Source organism: Pyrus communis, chromosome 5 (genome assembly GCF_041283825.1).
Source record: "Pyrus communis isolate YQ-2024b chromosome 5, ASM4128382v1, whole genome shotgun sequence".
Lineage (NCBI taxonomy): Eukaryota > Viridiplantae > Streptophyta > Magnoliopsida > Rosales > Rosaceae > Pyrus > Pyrus communis.
Genome location: NC_142569.1, coordinates 16,942,091 through 16,960,740, shown reverse-complemented (window position 1 = coordinate 16,960,740; position 18,650 = coordinate 16,942,091). Strand labels below are relative to the sequence as shown.

At 39.9% G+C, this 18,650-nt stretch overlaps 3 protein-coding genes and 1 pseudogene across 4 annotated transcripts; all 4 read left to right on the top strand.

Moving 5' to 3' along the window:
- The first annotated feature begins 6,884 nt into the window (after positions 1-6,884).
- On the top strand, positions 6,885-9,900 carry LOC137724881 (putative amidase At4g34880). 2 transcript variants are annotated; one of them, XM_088694626.1, is made up of 5 exons: positions 6,885-7,534; positions 7,959-8,173; positions 8,363-8,602; positions 8,673-8,871; positions 9,025-9,900. In XM_088694626.1, the coding sequence occupies exons 1-5, from the start codon at positions 6,956-6,958 to the stop codon at positions 9,547-9,549; spliced, it is 1,758 nt and encodes a 585-aa protein (XP_088550752.1). In that variant the 5' UTR covers positions 6,885-6,955; the 3' UTR covers positions 9,550-9,900. The 2 variants fall into 2 exon arrangements, with proteins under 2 accessions (XP_088550752.1, XP_088550751.1); XM_088694625.1 differs by having other exon boundaries at positions 9,013-9,900.
- Positions 9,901-10,046: 146 nt separating this feature from the next.
- Positions 10,047-12,772, top strand: LOC137726545 (putative amidase At4g34880). The gene is made up of 5 exons (XM_068465477.2): positions 10,047-10,689; positions 11,155-11,369; positions 11,522-11,761; positions 11,859-12,057; positions 12,305-12,772. Exons 1-5 carry the CDS (start codon positions 10,162-10,164, stop codon positions 12,659-12,661), a joined length of 1,539 nt encoding a protein of 512 aa, XP_068321578.2. The 5' UTR covers positions 10,047-10,161; the 3' UTR covers positions 12,662-12,772.
- A 3,339-nt stretch (positions 12,773-16,111) lies between these two features.
- On the top strand, positions 16,112-16,963 carry LOC137726962 (dirigent protein 23 pseudogene; annotated as a pseudogene).
- Positions 16,964-17,850: 887 nt separating this feature from the next.
- Positions 17,851-18,423, top strand: LOC137724486 (dirigent protein 15-like). The gene has a single exon (XM_088693288.1). The coding sequence runs from the start codon at positions 17,851-17,853 to the stop codon at positions 18,421-18,423; it is 573 nt and encodes a 190-aa protein (XP_088549414.1).
- Positions 18,424-18,650: the final 227 nt, after the last annotated feature.

Here is an 18,650-nt window from a genome sequence, read left to right as displayed (position 1 = left end):
GCATTTTTAAATTTTGGGGCCGGGCCGACCCCGTTGAGTCATGGTCGACTCATCGAAGGAGAAACCTTCACAGTTATTGGCAACTCTAGTCTCTACAGGTGCATATGTGTTTACGGGTAAAGGATGAACTAATGCTTATGGCTTACCTTAACTCTGGGTTTACTAGTGGGCAGTTCAATGGCAGCCCCATCGGTCTACTTTCAAGCAACCCGGTAAAGGAGGTTGAGCAGGAGTTTGCGGTGGTCGGTGGGCCCAAGTTTAGGATGGTGCGAGCTTAAATACATTTTCTTCAATGAAACAAAGGATGATTCTGTTGTGCTAGGATAGCACCAAACCACGCGGAACCAACTCAAGCTAACCCACAGGAAATTTATCAAATGAAAATACAAGAACAAAAATATACAGACACAAAGATTTTAACGAGGTTCCTCCACAGTCAGTGTAACTAGAGTACGTCCTCGGAGCAGTAGGAGCTCACCCAATAATCCATTATCAACCAAATGGGAGTTTACAAAGTGTTCACAATCTCACAACCCAAAAGCCCAATACACCCAATAGCTCTCACACACCAAAGAAACAAATAGAGAAAGAAATATAAAGAATAATTTCTTCTCTATACATATAGCTCAAAGCTATTACAACAACAACTACTTTGATGGATGATTACTAACCAAAAAGAGCAGCAGCTTCTTCTTCCTTTTGGGCTCTCTGCAACTCTCCTTGCTCTCTGCAGAAAAATGAGCTCCCTCTTTCTTTTTTCTTACGTAGCTTTCTCTCTTTCTCTTCTTTATAAAAATTTGGCTACAAAGGCAACCACCACAAAAACAAACTCACGGGTGTGGAAGAGAACAAAATAACTTTTCCTTTTTTTCCTCCCCAAAACAAGGAATGTGTTATCCACTTTTTTCTTTTGTTTTGTTTAATCACCTAAAGTTTTCTTGGACATTTGTCCACTTGGCCACTTGGCCAATTATTCAACAATCTCCACCTTGGCCAAGTTCCGAAAAACGCCATGATAAGCCAAACAACACAATTAACACACAACATCACTCCCAATCACTAGCAAGAGAACAACTCATGCTGAGCCAAATGCTCCAAAACTCCTACTGCTCAACGCCTTCTTTATATAGGCAAAATGTGAGCCAAGTTCAAGCAATGAACAAACTTGGCTACACCAACAACCTTAGTCAACATATCAGCGGGGTTGTCTTTAGTTGGAATCTTCTGGAGAATGATTTCTCCTTCACCAACAACTTCACGAACAAAGTGATAACGCACATCTATGTGCTTGGTCCTCGCATGATGAACCTGATACTTAGCCAAATAAATGGCACTCTGACTATCACAATGCACCTCCACCTGCTTCTGATCAACCCCCAAATCTCTAATCAGCCCATGTATCCAAATGGCCTCCTTTATAACTTCAGCAACTGCCATATATTCAGCCTCTGTAGTAGACAAAGCAACAGACGACTGCAAAATGGACCTCCAACAAATTGGCCCTTTAGCCATAGTAAACACATAGCCTGTAGTAGACTTCCTTCCATCTAGATCACCTGCATAATCTGAATCAACATAACTAACTGCAAAATGACCAATACCAGAGTCATCTCTCTCAAAGCATAAACCAACGTCTCGAGTACCATGGAGATATCTCAATATCCATTTAGCTGCTTGCCAATGCTCTTTACCTGGATTATGCATATATTGACTCACCATGCCAACTGCATGAGCAATATCCGGTCTAGAGCATACCATTGCATACATCAAATTACCAACCAAATTTGCATATGGTATATCTTTCATTTGCAGCTTCTCTTTATCAGTTTTAGGACACTGTAGAGAACTTAATTTAAAATGAGGAGCCAAAGGGGTACTAACCGGTTTGGTTGAATCATGAACTCCAAACTTCCGAATCAACTTCTCAAGGTATTGTCTTTGATTCAAGCATACCAAACCTTTCTCTCTGTCTCTAGTGATCTCCATGCCAAGGATCTTCTTTGCTTCACCAAGATCCTTCATCTCGAACTCATTCTTCATTTGCTTCTTCAATTTCTCAATCTCTTCGACATTCTTTGAGGCAATCAATATATCATCAACATATATCAATAAATAAATGAAAGACCCATCTTGCAACTTCTTGAAGGACACACAATGATCATATAGACTTCTAGAATAATTTTGGCCTCTCATAAATTTATCAAACCTCAAATACCATTGCCTTGGAGATTGCTTCAAGCCATAAAGTGATTTCTTCAACTTGCAAAACAAATTCTCTTTCCCTTTCACTTTATACCCATCCGGTTGACACATATAGATCTCTTCATTCAAATCACCATGTAGGAAAGCCGTCTTCACATCGAGTTGCACAAGCTCAAGATCATATTGTGCAACAAGAGCTAACATAATACGAATTGAGGAGTGCTTCACAACTGGAGAAAATATTTCGTTGTAGTCAATGCCCTCCTTTTGTGCATATCCTTTAGCAACTAATCTTGCTTTGAATCTCACATTGCTTTTCTCATCAGCATCTTCCTTCTTGGCATACACCCATTTGCAACCAATAGCTTTCTTACCCTTAGGCAATTTAGCTAACTCCCAAGTCTTGTTCTTCAAGAGAGAATTCATCTCATCACCCATGGCATTGCACCACTTCTCCTTTTCCTCACTCTCAATGGCTTCCTCAAAATTGGATGGAATCTCATCAGTGATAATAGGAAGAGCAAAAGCAACATAGTCACTATACCAAGCTGGCTTGGTAATATTTCTCTTTCCTCTGTTCTTAGCAATAGACTCTTGAGGTGAAACTTGCTCTTCAACTTGAATAGAATCTTCAAGTTCAACTTCTTCAACATCCTCATGGTCTTCCACTTCTTCACTTGTAGTGGCTTCGACATCAGCGGAATTAGGATTTGAAGTACTAGAGGCAACTTTCTCAAGCTCCACCTGTTGGACATCTTTCACATTCTTTTCAGAGTCTCTAAACATATTTTCTTCATCAAATGTCACATCTCTGCTGATTACAAGTTTTTTCATCTCTGGGCACCACAACCTGTAACCTTTGACACCACTACTAAAACCAAGAAAGATAGCCTTTTTGGCTCTAGGATCAAATTTATTTTCAGTTACATGAAAATAAGCAGGTGAACCAAAAATACGAATATAGTCATAATCAGAAGAGGGTTTTCCAAACCATACCTCCATTGGCGTCTTACCCTGAACAGCAGCTGAGGGTAATCGGTTGATGATGTGACATGCATAAGTAACTGCCTCTGCCCAAAACGACTTGCTCAAACCCGACTGAGACAACATGCATCTAACCTTCTCAAGCAAGGTTCGATTCAATCTTTCTGCAACTCCATTTTGTTGTGGAGTTCCCCGGACACTAAAATGTCTCACAATCCCTTCCTCTTTGCAAACTTTAAAGAAAGGGTCGGATGTGTATTCACCACCATTATCCGATCTCAAAATCTTAATCTTTCTCCCAGTCTGGTTCTCAACCATTTTCTTCCAACCCAAGAAAATGCTCAACACCTCACTCTTGTGCTTCATAATGTAGACTCAAGACCTTCTTGAATAATCATCAACAAAGGTCACGAACCAATGTCTACCACTCAAAGAGGGAGTCTTTGTAGGACCCCAAACATCCGAATGCACATAATCAAGAATGCCCTTCGTCTAATGTACAGCAGTACCAAACTTCACTCTAGTTTGCTTCCCCAAGACACAATGCTCACAGAAATCAAGCTTACAAGTCGTGGCACCTTTTAGAAGACCTTGTTTCACAAGCCCTTGTAGAGCTTTCTCACCGGCATGGCCTAATCTCATATGCCACAATCTAGTAGTATCAGAATCGGATGTGCCTATATTTTCTGAGACTACAGATGCTTCACCTGTCACAATGCTTCCTTGCAATAAATACAAATGGCCACATCGAGGAGCTTTCATCACAACAAGTGCACCATAAGTCACCTTCAATGTCTGCCCATCTGAATGAAACCTGAAGCCCTTGGCTTCCAAAGTTCCCAAAGAAATAAGATTTTTCTTCAAATTCGGTACATACCGAACACCTGTCAACTCTTTAACCATGTCATCATGCAACTTCAAACGAACTGTACCAATCCCTTTTGTTGTGCAAGGATTGTCATCTCCCATGAACATAACGCCGCCATCAAACTCTTTCAAGCTTGAAAACCAATCCTTGTGAGGAGTCATATGATGAGTACAACCCGTATCCAACACCCACTTAGTAGCACAATCAAATGATGAGTAAGTGGTTAAAGCAAAATCAAGAAAATCTGTTTCAACTTCAGCAACATTAGCTTCAGAACTTTCTTTACCTTTGGTCTTCAATTTAGGACAATCTTTCTTCCAATGACCCTTATTACGACAAAAGGCACATTCATCCCTTTCCAAAGGTTTTCTACCTTTAGAGTTTCCTCTAGGTCGAGACTGTGATTTTTTCCTACTAGAAGATGATCTTCTCTCCGATGATCTACCTCTAACAAATAAAGCTTCCGAGGTACTATCATGATTTTTATCTCTATGCCTGATTTCATAATTCATCAAGGCATTTGACACATCTTCAAATTTCAGAGTTTCTTTACCATGCATAATAGTGGTAACAAAATGCTCATAAGAGTCCGGCAAGGAATTCAACAATATTAAGGCCTTATCTTCATCCTTAATATCCTCATCTAAATTTAACAAGTCGGCAATCAACTTATTAAAAGCATCAAGGTGTCTAATCATTTTTGTACCTTCTTTGTATTGGAAGCGGTAGAGTTTTTTCTTCAAGTGTAGCCGGTTCTCTGCACTCTTCGTCATATATTTGTCTTCCAATTTTTGCCCAACACACTTGCCAATGTCTCCCGCATCACAAAATACTTCTGAGTTTTTGCAAGGCACAACCGAATTGAAGAGCAAGCCCACAAATTTAATTTCTCCCATTCCGGCTTCGACATAGCTTCCAGCTTCTCTCCCAAAGCGGCAAGTAGATCTTGTTGAGCCAACACATCTTTGACCTCACATTGCCACATCCCAAAGTTGTTTGTGCCATCAAACTTTTCAACTTCGAACTTTGCATTTTGCACCGTAGTTCTTGCAAATCCGGAGCTGCTTCCAAAAGGATTCTCATCTTGCCCGTCTGACATTTTTGGCAATTAGACAGTACCCAAGAGCAACCAGTGCTCTGATACCAATTGTTGTGCTAGGATAGCACCAAACCATGCGGAACCAACTCAAGCTAACCCACAGGAAATTTATCAAATGAAAATGCAAGAACAAAAATATACAGACACAAAGATTTTAACGAGGTTCCTCCACAGTCAGTGTAACTAGAGTACGTCCTCGGAGTAGTAGGAGCTCACCCAATAATCCACTATCAACCAAATGGGAGTTTACAAAGTGTTCACAATCTCACAACCCAAAAGCCCAATACACCCAATAGCTCTCACACACCAAAGAAACAAATAGAGAAAGAAATATAAAGAATAATTTCTTCTCTATACATATAGCTCAAAGCTATTACAACAACAACTACTTTGATGGATGATTACTAACCAAAGAGAGCAGCAACTTCTTCTTCCTTTTGGGCTCTCTGCAACTCTCCTTGCTCTCTGCAGAAAAATGAGCTCCCTCTTTTTTTTTTCTTACGTAGCTTTCTCTCTTTCTCTTCTTTATAAAAATTTGGCTGCAAAGGCAACCACCACAAAAACAAACTCACGGGTGTGGAAGAGAACAAAATAACTTTTCCTTTTTTTCCTCCCCAAAACAAGGAATGTGTTGTCCACTTTTTTCTTTTGTTTTGTTTAATCACCTAAAGTTTTCTTGGACATTTGTCCACTTGGCCACTTGGCCAATTATTCAACAGATTCTACACTATGGTGATGAGGCATTATTAATAATTTGATAGTAACAGTAAGGCATCAAACTTGTTTATCAAATGAAGCTACCACAACCACAAATCTGCAACATAATGTCTTATGATTATCAACATGCCTGCTTGTGGTCTTCACTATTTATTTTTTCTTACACTTTTGAGTTTTCTGTCAATTGCTCTGAAAGATTTAGAATTAGAGCACCAAACTCAAAATTAATCAATTGAAAATGAAATATACTCATCTCCATACCAACGTCAACAATGTGATACACATGGTTGGTACAATGGGCATGCCAAGGAACAATTACTACCCCACAAAAAAAGAAGAAAGATTCTCCTTTCGGATCCTATTCTATATATACATAGATGCCGTGGCGGCTCCTGTTCAAGGCGTGTCGCCATTGCTTGCGATTAGCCGCTCCCCTGTGTGATTGTCCCAGCAGGATATGATGATGGGGTACCAGGTGGCCTTTCCTTTGGGGAGCTGAGGCCTAAAGGGTTGGGAGCCAAAGCTAATTGAGATGGCATATGACTTTGAGCAAGCAACTAAAGATTAGGAAGCCTCCTTCACTTAAAGGTTTGAAGCTTTAGAGCCACATTTGATTGCTTATAGCAGCATTATTGCAGAATCCTTATAATTTGTCACTGAGAGTTTGTAGATAAGTAGCGGACCAGCAATACCTGTATCTGCAAATACGGCAGCTGTGGCTCTAGGGACAGATACAGACGGCTCCATCTGTTTTGTTGAGAATAGATCCCACGGGAATAGTGGCCTTGTATGGGCTTACAAGATATTTGACGGCTTCTTATATTATCAATTGATTTTATGATAGAATTTTAATTTTCTTCATTCAATCATAGTAAGTTGACCCATGAGACGTACTTTACGCATCCCGCTTGTTGCCACGTGTTATACGTAAGATTGGTCTATTTTTTATATTGCCATCTGGGACTCGGTAGTAGGCTTCAAGCCAACTGTTGGTCTCACTAGTCGAGCTGGAGTCACTGTTCAACTCGATTGCTTGCAATTGGGGTCATGAACTTACTTGATATCTCTGCAGAATAGTAAACAAAATGAAATATAAAAACACAATGATTTTTAAACAACGTATGGTTGCTCTCTCCTCTCTCCTCTCGTTTCTCCTTGTAATTCAACCCCAAATCTCAAATGGGTTCGAAACCGAACCACCCAAAACCCCAATCGAAGAATCCACCATTGATGACCTCCAGCTCGCTTTCAAGCTCAAGACTCTGACTTCACGTCAACTGGTTCAGTTCTACTTGGAAAAAATCCAAACCCTCAACGACCACCTCAGAGGGGTCCTGGAGGTGAACCCAGATGCGCTTTCCCAGGCCGATTCCGCCGACGAACAACGCCGGGAATGGAAATCCAACCCATCAGCCAGAAGCAGACCGCTGCCGAAGCTGCATTCCGATTCTGCTCAAGGACAATTTGGAACCAGGGACAAGCTTAACACCACGGCCGGGTCGTTTGCGCTGTTGGGTTCCAAAGTTCCGAGGGATGCCGGGGTTGTGGCGAAGCTGAGGAGCTCTGGGGCTGTTATTCTAGGAAAGGGTAGCTTGAGCGAGTGGTTGCATATCCGGTCGTTTTCTGCGCCGGACGGATGGAGTGCCAGAGGCGGCCAAGGTGTGGTGAGTTGTACTTAGACTTGATTACCAGCTCCTTAAATGTTATACGATATCGGTGTGATTAGTGGTGGCTCACTTAACCGTTTCTGAATCTTTAACACATGACATATCTATGCAGTAGCATTATAAAGTTTCGAGGTTTGTTCAGTATCAAGTTGTGTTGTTTATACTGATAGTTAGTTGTTCACAATGCCGAAAACTAGTGATATGTTTTGCTAAATTAGTGTTTGCATCGAGTAGTGATCACCTTTAGAACGTTTCTGTGTTTTGTTTAAGAGTTGTGATTAGTAACTGTGATTTCCGTTTTTGTGAAATTCGGGTGCGGTATGCATGGATCAGTATCTAAATTGTACTTCATCAGTGGATTTAATAAACGAATTTGGAATGAACTAGAATCAAAGACTCGCGATTTTGTTTTGATATGCAGAATCCTTATAATCCGTCGCTGGAAGTTTGTGGATCAAGTAGTGGACCAGCAATATCTGTATCTGCAAATATGGTAGCTGTGGCTCTAGGGACAGAGGCTGACAGCTCTATCTTCTGTCCTTCCAGTTATAACTCGGCAGTAGGCTTCAAGCCAACCGTTGGTCTCACTAGTCGAGCTGGAGTTGTCCCAGTCAGTCCAAGACAGGACACAGTTGGGTACGTGATGCTTATTGTTATCTAACAAATTTACTCTGTGCCTGAAGTTTTGCAGTTTCTTTAAGTGATCGTACATTTACACTTTCCGTTGCTCTGGTATTTTGTATTCATTGATCAATAGTAACATCTAATTTATCTGATTAACTCAAAACTGAGAGTAACAGGGTTATCATTTGGAACTTGGAACAGGCCAATCTGTAGGACTGTAGCTGATTCTGTTCATGTCCTGGATGCTATTGTCGGCATTGATAGCAACGATATTGCTACAAATGAAGCATCACAGTACATTCCGGTGGGTGGCTATGGACAGTTTCTCAGGGCTAATGGTCTCAAAGGAAAGAGATTGGGGATAGTAAGTCGCTTGTTGAGTCGAGTCAAGGACGATCGGTTCTTGAATCAAACTTTTGAGCAGCACTTTACCACACCGAGGTAACAGAATACATTTTCTGTGCATTTTCTAGTCTATAAATATGACATACTATTCCTTGCTGCAATGGAGGAAACAAGGTGCAGTTTTGGTTGAGAATCTTGACATAGCCAATATTGAAGATATTCTGAATTCATCTTCGAGCGGTGAACTTGTAGCAATATTAGTGGAATTCAAAATGGCCTTGAACCCATACCTAAGTGAACTAGATGAATCTCCGGTCAGAAGCTTGAGAGACGTGATAGCATTCAACAAGAATAACTCAGTTTTGGTGAGTATGAGTACTGAGTACAAGACTCTTTGTTTATGCATTGATGTCTTCGTCATTTTGTTATCCCAAATTATTGTGTGCAAACAAGTTACTAAATGGATTCGATAACCATGGACGAACAAATTACGAATGAAACTTAAGGGTCATTTGCAGGAAAAGTTAAGTGAATATGGACAACCTCTCTTAGAAGCAGCTGAGAAGACTAACGGTATAGGAGCAAAAGAGCAAGAAATATTGTCAAATTTAGCAAGATTGTCTAGAGATGGATTTGAGAAGTTGATGAAAGAAGAGAGCCTAGATGCCTTGGTAACTTATTCCAACTCTGCTCGTTCAATCCTCGGAATTGGTGGTTTTCCAGGCATAGTTGTGCCGGCAGGATATCATGACACTGAAAAGTACCCATTTGGCATTTGCTTCGGGGGACTAAAGGGTTCAGAGCCAAAGCTGATTGAGGCCGCGTACGCATTTGAGCAAACAACTAAGATCAGGAAGCCACCACCTGTTGGTTCCCAGACCAAATTTATGTCCAACACTGCCAATGTCACTCCTGAAGTTGAGTCCTTGATACCCACCTTCACCACATCGGAAGAAAGATCCCGCCTGGCCACTCAAGAACACCTCGAACACAGTCCCTTGCAAGAACCCAGTCGACACGAGGGGCTCTACAATGATGCTTGACCCTCCAAACAGTAAAGTTCACAATCATGTTGTACAGCAAACAAAACAAAAATTATGCGGCTCATGAACAATCAGTGTCTGGTTCTGCAAGTTGTTCCGATGTGTGTAATATCAAGCCACAGATTCCACCTACAATTTGTTGATGTATGAAAACCCTAGTAACCATTTTGCCCAAACGCGTGCGAAAATACAAGACAAATGCCTATCAAGTTCCAAACACAAACAATTAAGCAGTAGAAGTTACATGTACTGGAATTGGGACGGCCAAGGCTCTGAATTGGTCATAAAACAAGTGTCTAGCAAAAAATATAATGCTAAAAACCGTCTCTGCATTTATCTGGACTATGTCTTCTTCCGGCAACGCCGCAGAATTTCGCCCATTGTTGATTCAATTCCATATGCTCTTAGCCTTTTTCTGCTAATTTCGTTGTTGTATTTGACTGCACAAAGTATTTTACTCAGTCTTAGCATGTATTTAAAAAATAAACCATGCCAAATTGGGATTAATTAAATTGCCAATTGGTCGAAAATTTTTGTTTATTTAAATGAATTCCAGATCAAGAAACTAGGCAAATTACTTGTCTCAGCAATCTGCTACTCCATTGCCTTTCCATGGCCACAAAACTTCCATCGTTGCTCTTGATTCTTCTGTCTTTAACTTCATTTGGTTCCCAAACTTTGTATGTCCATGGGTTCTATATTAAAGAAGCTACAATCTCTGACCTCCAACAAGCTTTCAAACAAAACCAACTCACTTCAAGAAAACTTGTTGAGTTCTACCTTCAAGAAATCCGCCGGCTCAACCCTCTCCTCAGCGCCGTCATAGAGGTCAACCCGGACGTGCTTTACCAAGCTGATAAGGCCGACTATCAGCGAAAGAGTAAGGGCCCCAATTATCACTCTGGGTTGCATGGCATTCCGGTTTTGCTCAAGGACAACATTGGAACGAAAGATAAGCTGAACACGACTGCTGGCTCGTTTGCGCTGCTTGGTTCCGTGGTGCCTCGGGATGCTGGCGTGGTGACCAGGTTGAGGAATGCCGGTGCCATCATATTGGGAAAGGCTAGCTTGAGTGAGTGGGCTCAGTTTAGGTCTCTTACAGCACCTGCTGGTTGGAGTCCCAGAGGTGGCCAAGGAAAGGTCAGTATGAAGTTCTTGTCAAATGCTTGCGAACTATGAGTTTTGACTAAAACTATGCACAAACAGAACTGGTTACAATTTTTTAATCAAAATAGAATTGTATGGAACCTAGGCAAAGAATAAAAGGCACTAAACCATGGTTTATATACAGATTATTGTCTATGTAATGTTGGCAATTCTACTTTTTTATTTATGAAAAGTTTGTAATGCTTGTGAACTCAAAGTTTTGATTCAAACTATACACAAATAAAACCGGTTACAAACTTTTAATCAAAGAGAATTATAAGGACACTAAACAGACAATAAAGGGCACTAAGGCGTGGTTTATTTACGGATTATTGTCTATGTAATGCTGGCAATTCTATTAATTTTTTTTTAATAAAAGTTTGTAACTGGTTTAGTTTATGCCTATTTCTGTAACATTTCGTTATAACACAAATGCACTATGGTTGGTGTTGTGAACAGAACCCTTATGTGCTATCAGCAACTCCATGTGGCTCAAGCAGTGGATCTGCAATTTCAGCTGCAGCAAATTTGGTAGCAGTAACTCTGGGGACTGAGACTGATGGCTCAATACTTTGTCCGGCAAGTTTCAACTCTGTAGTGGGCATCAAACCAACCGTTGGTCTCACCAGCCGTGCTGGGGTGATCCCGGTAACTCCCAGACAGGACACCATTGGGTAATTGTGTTAATTAATCAACAATAAAATTGGAGTATGTGATGGATAATCAGATGCCAAAAAATATATTTTGCGAGTGTAATGTTCATTACTTGTTTCAACAATTTTTGGCAACGGTTACTAATGAATTGCGTTGTGTTTGACTGTATCAGACCCATCACAAGGACAGTGTCAGACGCGGTTGATGTTCTTGACGCAATTGTAGGCTATGACTACAACGATCAAGCAACCCGAGAGGCGTCCAAGTACATTCCGCATGGTGGCTATAAACAATTCCTTCAGAGATATGGACTCAAAGGTAAGAGATTGGGAATAGTCAGGAATCCGTTCTTCACTTCTGGCGGCGGATATCTCCAACTTCAGTCGTTTGAGAAACATTTCAAGACTCTAAGGTAAAAACATTTGCTCTTTCCAACTGCTATTCTATCAACCCGTTAGCCTTCGAGGGGCTTATTTGTGAAGAACCCTGTTGTTTTTGCAAATTTGCAGGCAAGAAGGTGCTGTATTGGTAGACCATCTAGAAATAGCGAACATTGATGTTATATTGAACTCCAATTTGAGTGGGGAAGCCATAGCTTCACTGGCTGAGTTCAAACTAGCCTTGAATGCGTATTTAAAAGACCTAGTAGAATCTCCGGTTCGATCTTTAGCAGATGTAATTGCCTTCAACCTCAAGTTCTCAGGTGTGGTAAGTAAATACGTACAATATATATATATATATATATATATATATATATATATATATATATTTTGGCTCTTTACATGTGAAGAGTCACTCATCCTTACATTGCTTGCGTCATTGGTATATGTGTCATACGATGATATTTAAGTAAGGAGGAATGACTTCATATACGTATGGAGCCAATAATTTTCCTTCACCGACGTAGACTTACTCAAGCCTTTCCTCAATGGTGACCATTATGCTCTGATTCCAGGAAATGATCAAGGAATTTGGGCAAGATATTTTTCTCGCAGCCCAAGCAACAAATGGGATAGGAAACAATGAAAAGGCAGGATTGTTGAATTTGGCAAAGCTGACAAAAGATGGATTTGAGAAATTGTTGAAGGACAACAGGTTAGATGCATTGGTGACTCCTGGTTCAGATGTTTCACCCGTGCTTGCAATTGGGGGATTCCCAGGAATCAGTGTCCCTGCTGGGTTTGACAAGAAGGGTGTACCTTTTGGGATAACATTTGGGGGACTGAAGGGTTCTGAGCCAAAGCTTATACAGATTGCCTATGGCTTTGAGCAAGCTACTAAAGTTAGAAAGGCTCCTACATTTCTGCCTTGAAGCTTTAGAGTTACTGTTTCCGAATCGTGAACGGTGGTGTATTGTAATATCTATAAATGAGCTAAGAGTATTCCACATTAAAGAATTTAATGAAGATATCATTTTACTAAACGGCTATTCATATGAACATAAACGGTTATGGGTAAATAATCGTGGTTACGCGCCCGGTATAACCATTACTCATCCCTACTCTTAACTCAAGCATATTTACAGAGAGAGAATTTTGTGGCAGATTGTTTGATGTATTTTGGGAGTTGCTGGGAACCGCTTAGTTTGTACTTCTCAGATAGTTTAGTGTTTTTGGGGTGTTCCCCCCCCCACAAAAACCAAATTACCAAAAATAAAAAGGTTTGCATTGCCATTGGCTGGAAAATGACTCTTTAGTTGTTATTCCTGCCCTCCAATCGACTGATTTTGATCCTCCTTGGCCTCTTCGTACGCAATGATCTATTTGTTTGGTTGCATTCGGAAGATGACTTTCTATGCCTTTGCCTGTCAAATATATCGTGAAGGAAATGTAGTTGTGGACAATTTTGCTACTATGGGCTTGTCTTCTCCGACTTTGCTATGGCATGATTCCCCTCCAATGGTGGTTCGCGCTGCTTTGTTTTCAAACTATGTTGGTTTGCTTGGCTTTTGCTTTTTAAATTAATGAGCATCTATGCATGCAGGTTTGTCTCACTTTTTTTTTCCTTAACCTTGTGATGTTGCTTGTTATGTTTTGCAAGTTTAGACTTTTAGGTTCGGCTTTAGAGGGGTTAGATTTCATGTCCTTCTCCTCTTTTCCTTGCATCTTTGTTGTTTTTGTTTCTAAAAGGGTAAGGTTTATGTCCCCTCTTCTTTTCATGTATTTGTTTTTTTTATCCTTTTTTCTTGTATTATGAGGGGTTAAGTTTACGTTCTCCTGGTGTACCCTTTTTTTTTATATCAATAAAATTCCCCTTATACAAAAAAAAAAAAAAAAAAAAAAAAAAGAAAAAAAATGAAAAGCCTATGTGCGAATAGCTGAACACCATGCACAAAATATAGTTCAGCTCCAAAAACTTAGACAAGGAATTTCACTTTTAAAATGTGGCTTTTTATTTTCAAAACTAACATTTATATTTTCTTAGAAAGAACTCCATAACGGAACCAAAAGTACGAAATCCTTGCAGCCTATGGCGGATCCGTATAGGGACCCTTCGGAAGTCCGCAGAAACATTTGTGATCGACTTTCAGGACCTTTCAACAATTTCGGTAGGTGCAGTGGAGATGCTTGTTGCCTCCATGGATGTGTAGACATCAGTGCTTATAACAAAGAAGAAGAATAGGTTTTTAATTTTTGTTTTAAAAGACCTAGTCAAATCGACAATGTTTTTGAGCAAGGTCATTATAAAAAATTTAAAAACTAAAATATCTTTGCTTTCTCTATAGAGCCCGAGAACCCGGTCTTTTCTAATATCTCCAAATTATATTTAAGAACTCCCAGCCCCAATCATCGCGACCTTCCAACTTTAAACCCAAGTTACCCTATTCCCCACCACCATTTGCCCAATAGTCGCGACCTTCTAACTTTAAACCCAAGTTAATCCTAAACTCTAGTCGTAACTCCCAATTAATAATATATATGTTACATTAATAAATTTTATCTTTGTAGAGTCACTAATTGCGTTATGTTGCTAAGGAGAATTTGTTCATTTTATTACCTTTGAGATTAATCTTGATTTATTCAATGAACCAAATTCAGTAGAAAATAGTGATACAACCAAATTAGTTTAATATTTTTTTCTTTTTTTAAGCTTTTATGTTCAGATCCCCCGAGCTTGAAATCCTGGATTCGCAGCATGCAAATGTCGTTGATTGATTGACACCTATATGTTGATCAAACAACTACATTCTACCGATTGATCGACTGTTACATCTCTCACCTATCCTAAGACGAAATTATTTTTGGTTTTGCAGTAGCTAATTACTTTGGCTACTCAAAATAGCTAGCAATTTGTCATACGTCCTAGAAAAGAAATGGTGACCCTTGGTCAAATAATTGGCTGTAATGTTGTTTGTATCTCTAATTTCTACATGCAAGATCGAGATCCGCAATGTGATAATATAAGCATTTGTTTTGAAAACTACTTTGAATCTATGATTATCAAAAATTCCTAATTTTTGTGCTCAACCAACATTCCATTATAGAAAAGATGTAGAAGTAAGTGGAAAGAAACTTTATACACTCTTAAAAAGGGTTGCGGGTCTGCTGTCTCAGAATGTATGTCCAGTTTGTGTCTCCTTATTTAAGTTTTCAACACGTGTCTTTACACTTAATAGACCATTAACATTGTATTTATTATTATTATTTTTTTTTAACAAACGATATTTTAGTTGCTTGTAGAACCTATTAACGAGAGTGACAAATGAGGATTTGTGGGGATCTGCAGATCGTGGGGTGGGAGGGCTGTGCGGGTTAGGAAATAAAAAAGCTTGATTATGGAAGGGGGAGGTGTGGGAGGGTGTGGAGGTTGGAGAAAGAAAGATTGAGCAAAGGGATGGGATGAGAGGCTTGTGGGGCGCCCCTTTTTTTTTTGGGGGGGGGGGGGGGGGGGGGTGGGGGTGGGGGGCGCGGGGAGGGTGTGGGATCGGGAAAAAGAGGTTGAGGATGGCAATTTTTTTTTATAGAAGAACCATCCTTTTTATTAAAGGAAAGCCTTCTTTAATTATTTTATATAAATCAAATTTAATATTATAAAATTTAATTTCATTACTTAGCATGAAAAATAATCTATTTTAAACAAGGGCAGTTTATTAATCAAGTTAGTTTTACTTTAAATTAGAGTGAACTAGCTTATATAACATCATTTCTATTCCGATCTAAATAGTTTAGTAAACAAATTTAACAGAAACCTAATTTTATTTTCTCGTCAATCCATCTCCTCAAACTGATTATGAATTAGTAAACGAGCTAAATAGTATTAACATAGGTGCATGCATATCTCATTTTTAGCATTTTTTCTGGTAAATATGTATGTGCATGCGTGCATTCTGATTATATGTCTTTATTTTTCCCGATTATCCTAGTTAGGTAAACAAACGTGCAAAATAGCAATAGCATCCCATTGAATCCCGGATGTTTGGATCGGCAAGAATCAGTAGGCCAACCCATCTTTTTCGTACCTGCATCAAGCATGAATTTATGGGTGGGTAATGATGGTGAGAATCTGGTGACCAATGCAATTTCAAGACATCAGTTTAATTTGTTTTTGGGTGTTTTTCCAAAGAAGGTTTACACGTACCTTGAATTTCAAGACATCAGTTTTATTTTTATTCTTTCCTCTTTTAGTAATTCATGTGTGCAGTCCTTGAATTTCAATATTTTCTCCTCTGTAATTTTGACTGTTCTTTGTTTTGGTGGAAATCTCAGACACTCAACTGGTCAAAGAGGTTGGCCCACTTGATAACTTGTTGGCCTCATCATGAAGAACTTGCACCCCAAACAGCAGGTTAATTAGGAGAGCAATTTGAACAAAAGGAATTTATCCCTTGTATCCTCTCGCATTATTTAACCCTTTGCAAGCCCAAAGATATCCCACAGAAACCCAACACCTTCCTCAATTAGACATCGATTTCTTCTTCTTCGCTAAGAAAAAGAAAATGGCAAACGCAGCAGTGACTGTGATGCTCATGCTCATCATCGCCGTCGTCGCTGCAACCACCGAAGGAGCTCAAAGCACCTCCACACAACCCAAGTGGGCCAACAAGCTCAAGACGAGGAAGAACATGACGTCGTCAGAGACTGTGACCAACCTCCACTTCTACTTCCACGACACAGTCAGTGGGAAGAACCCAAGTGCCGTCCGTATAGCCCAAGCCACAGACACCAACAAGTCCCTCACCCTTTTCGGAGCTCTGCTCATGGTAGATGACCCGCTAACCGAAACGCCTGACCCGAATTCCAAGCTCGTGGGCCGGGCGCAGGGGATGTACGGGTCATCCGGGCAGCAAGAGTTTGGGCTTACTATGGCCATGTGCTTTGCGTTCTGTGATGGCATTTACGATGGGAGCTCGATTAGTATTTTCGGTAAGAACCCGGCTCTGAATCTGGTTAGGGAGATGCCGGTTGTGGCCGGAACTGGCGTTTTCCGGTTCGCCCGGGGTTATGCAATTGCCCGGACGCATTGGTTTAATATTATGGGCGATGCAATTGTTGAATACGATGTCACTGTAATTCACTAGAGCTAGCTAGCTAGTACACTTGTGATCTTTCATGTATAGTTTGCTTTTCTTTGTTGGTTCGGTTAAACTTTGAATACTAATTTCTGGTTTGTTTGATTGTTGAGCGTGATGACTATCTTCTTGGAGTCTATCTCACGAGCTAGATCTTTGTTTTAGGTGATCGGTTTACTACTTTTATTATGATATGTATGTTGTGTATTAGGCATAATGAGAGTAATTATCTCTAATAATCTTTTTTCTCTCTCCCTAATTTGATGCCATTTTCTTTGGGTTGGTAGCCTAATTCTAGATTGCAAAATAGGCACCAAAGTCTACAACATCAGCGCTGATATATTTAATCTTACGTGAGTGCATGCATGCTCAAGTCCTTTACTTCTCATTTAGCTTCTTTTATGGTTGCCAATATAAATCAGGAACTCTAAAGGGAAATAAATATGTGCAGATACGATCCTACATTCCTATTCAAATCTCGGACTCCTAAGTCTGCGTAAGTACCGATGGTGTTACGTCTAGATGTTATAATATGAGTGATTGACGAATCTAATTAGATGTTTTATAAACATAAATGGACTATAATTTGACAGAAAAAAAAAAAAAAAAAAAAAAAAAAAAGAAGCGTGAATAGACTATAACACCATGTAGTATGATGGACACACCCTAATAAATCTTTACCAACACGAAATTATCTGTCCGGATTCATTCTTAATGAAAATAAGGAAAAAAAAAGGGAAAATATCCATTACAAAATAATATAATGATGATTATATGGGTATGATTAAGTAGAATGAACCTATCCAAATGTTCTCCTCTAAATATTTAAGCACAAAATGTAGCTTTACCTTATTAGCTACTATTACTTTATAGGACTAACTTATTACTAGAAATTAATCAATGACAATCGATATTGGTTTGCTATATAAAACAACATCTTTGGTCCTTAACCCCATCAGTTCCTCGCACAACAAAGCAAAATAGTTAAAAACATGGAACGCGGTAGTTTGGTTCTTCGAGTGGCCTTGACTCTCCTAACCGTCGCGGCCACACCAACACATTGCAGCTACCATTCCCACACACTTCCAAATGTCCATCACGAAGAAAAGGTCACGCACCTCCACTTCTACCTCTTCGACATCATCAGCGGCGACAAACCTAGTGCCGTAGAAGTCGCACGTTCAAACAGCACGAAGAATGACAGTTCTCCCACGCCGTTCGGCAGCGTGTGGGCCATCGACGACCCTCTACGAGAGGGCCCTGAGGCCACTTCCAAAGTTATTGGGAACGCTCAAGGGCTCTACGTGTCGTCAGTCCAGGACGAGACCAAGCTGGGGCTTGTAATGTACGTTGATTTCGGTTTTACTGAGGGTAAGTTTAAGGGGAGCTCATTCAGCGTGTTTTCGAGAAATCCGGTGACAGAGACGAATCGGGAGTTGGCCGTTGTGGGAGGGAGAGGGAGGTTTAGAATGGCGAAAGGGTTTGCGAAGCTGAAAACTAGTTATTTAAATGTTACCAATGGTGATGCCATTATTGAGTATAAGGTCACTCTCATCCACTATTGAATATTGAGCAATATTGATTGATTCATGGTTATAATATCCTGCAACTGTAATGAAGGTGGCTTTAATGGAATAATTAAATTAAAATAACTCTGTTTATATTCAATTTTTTTGCCGATGTATAAATAGCAGAATACCATGTACAAAATAGCTCATACTCCAAAAATTGGAGTAAAGTCTACCATTATATTTGGACAACATACGGTAACATTTTCGTAACTAATATTAAT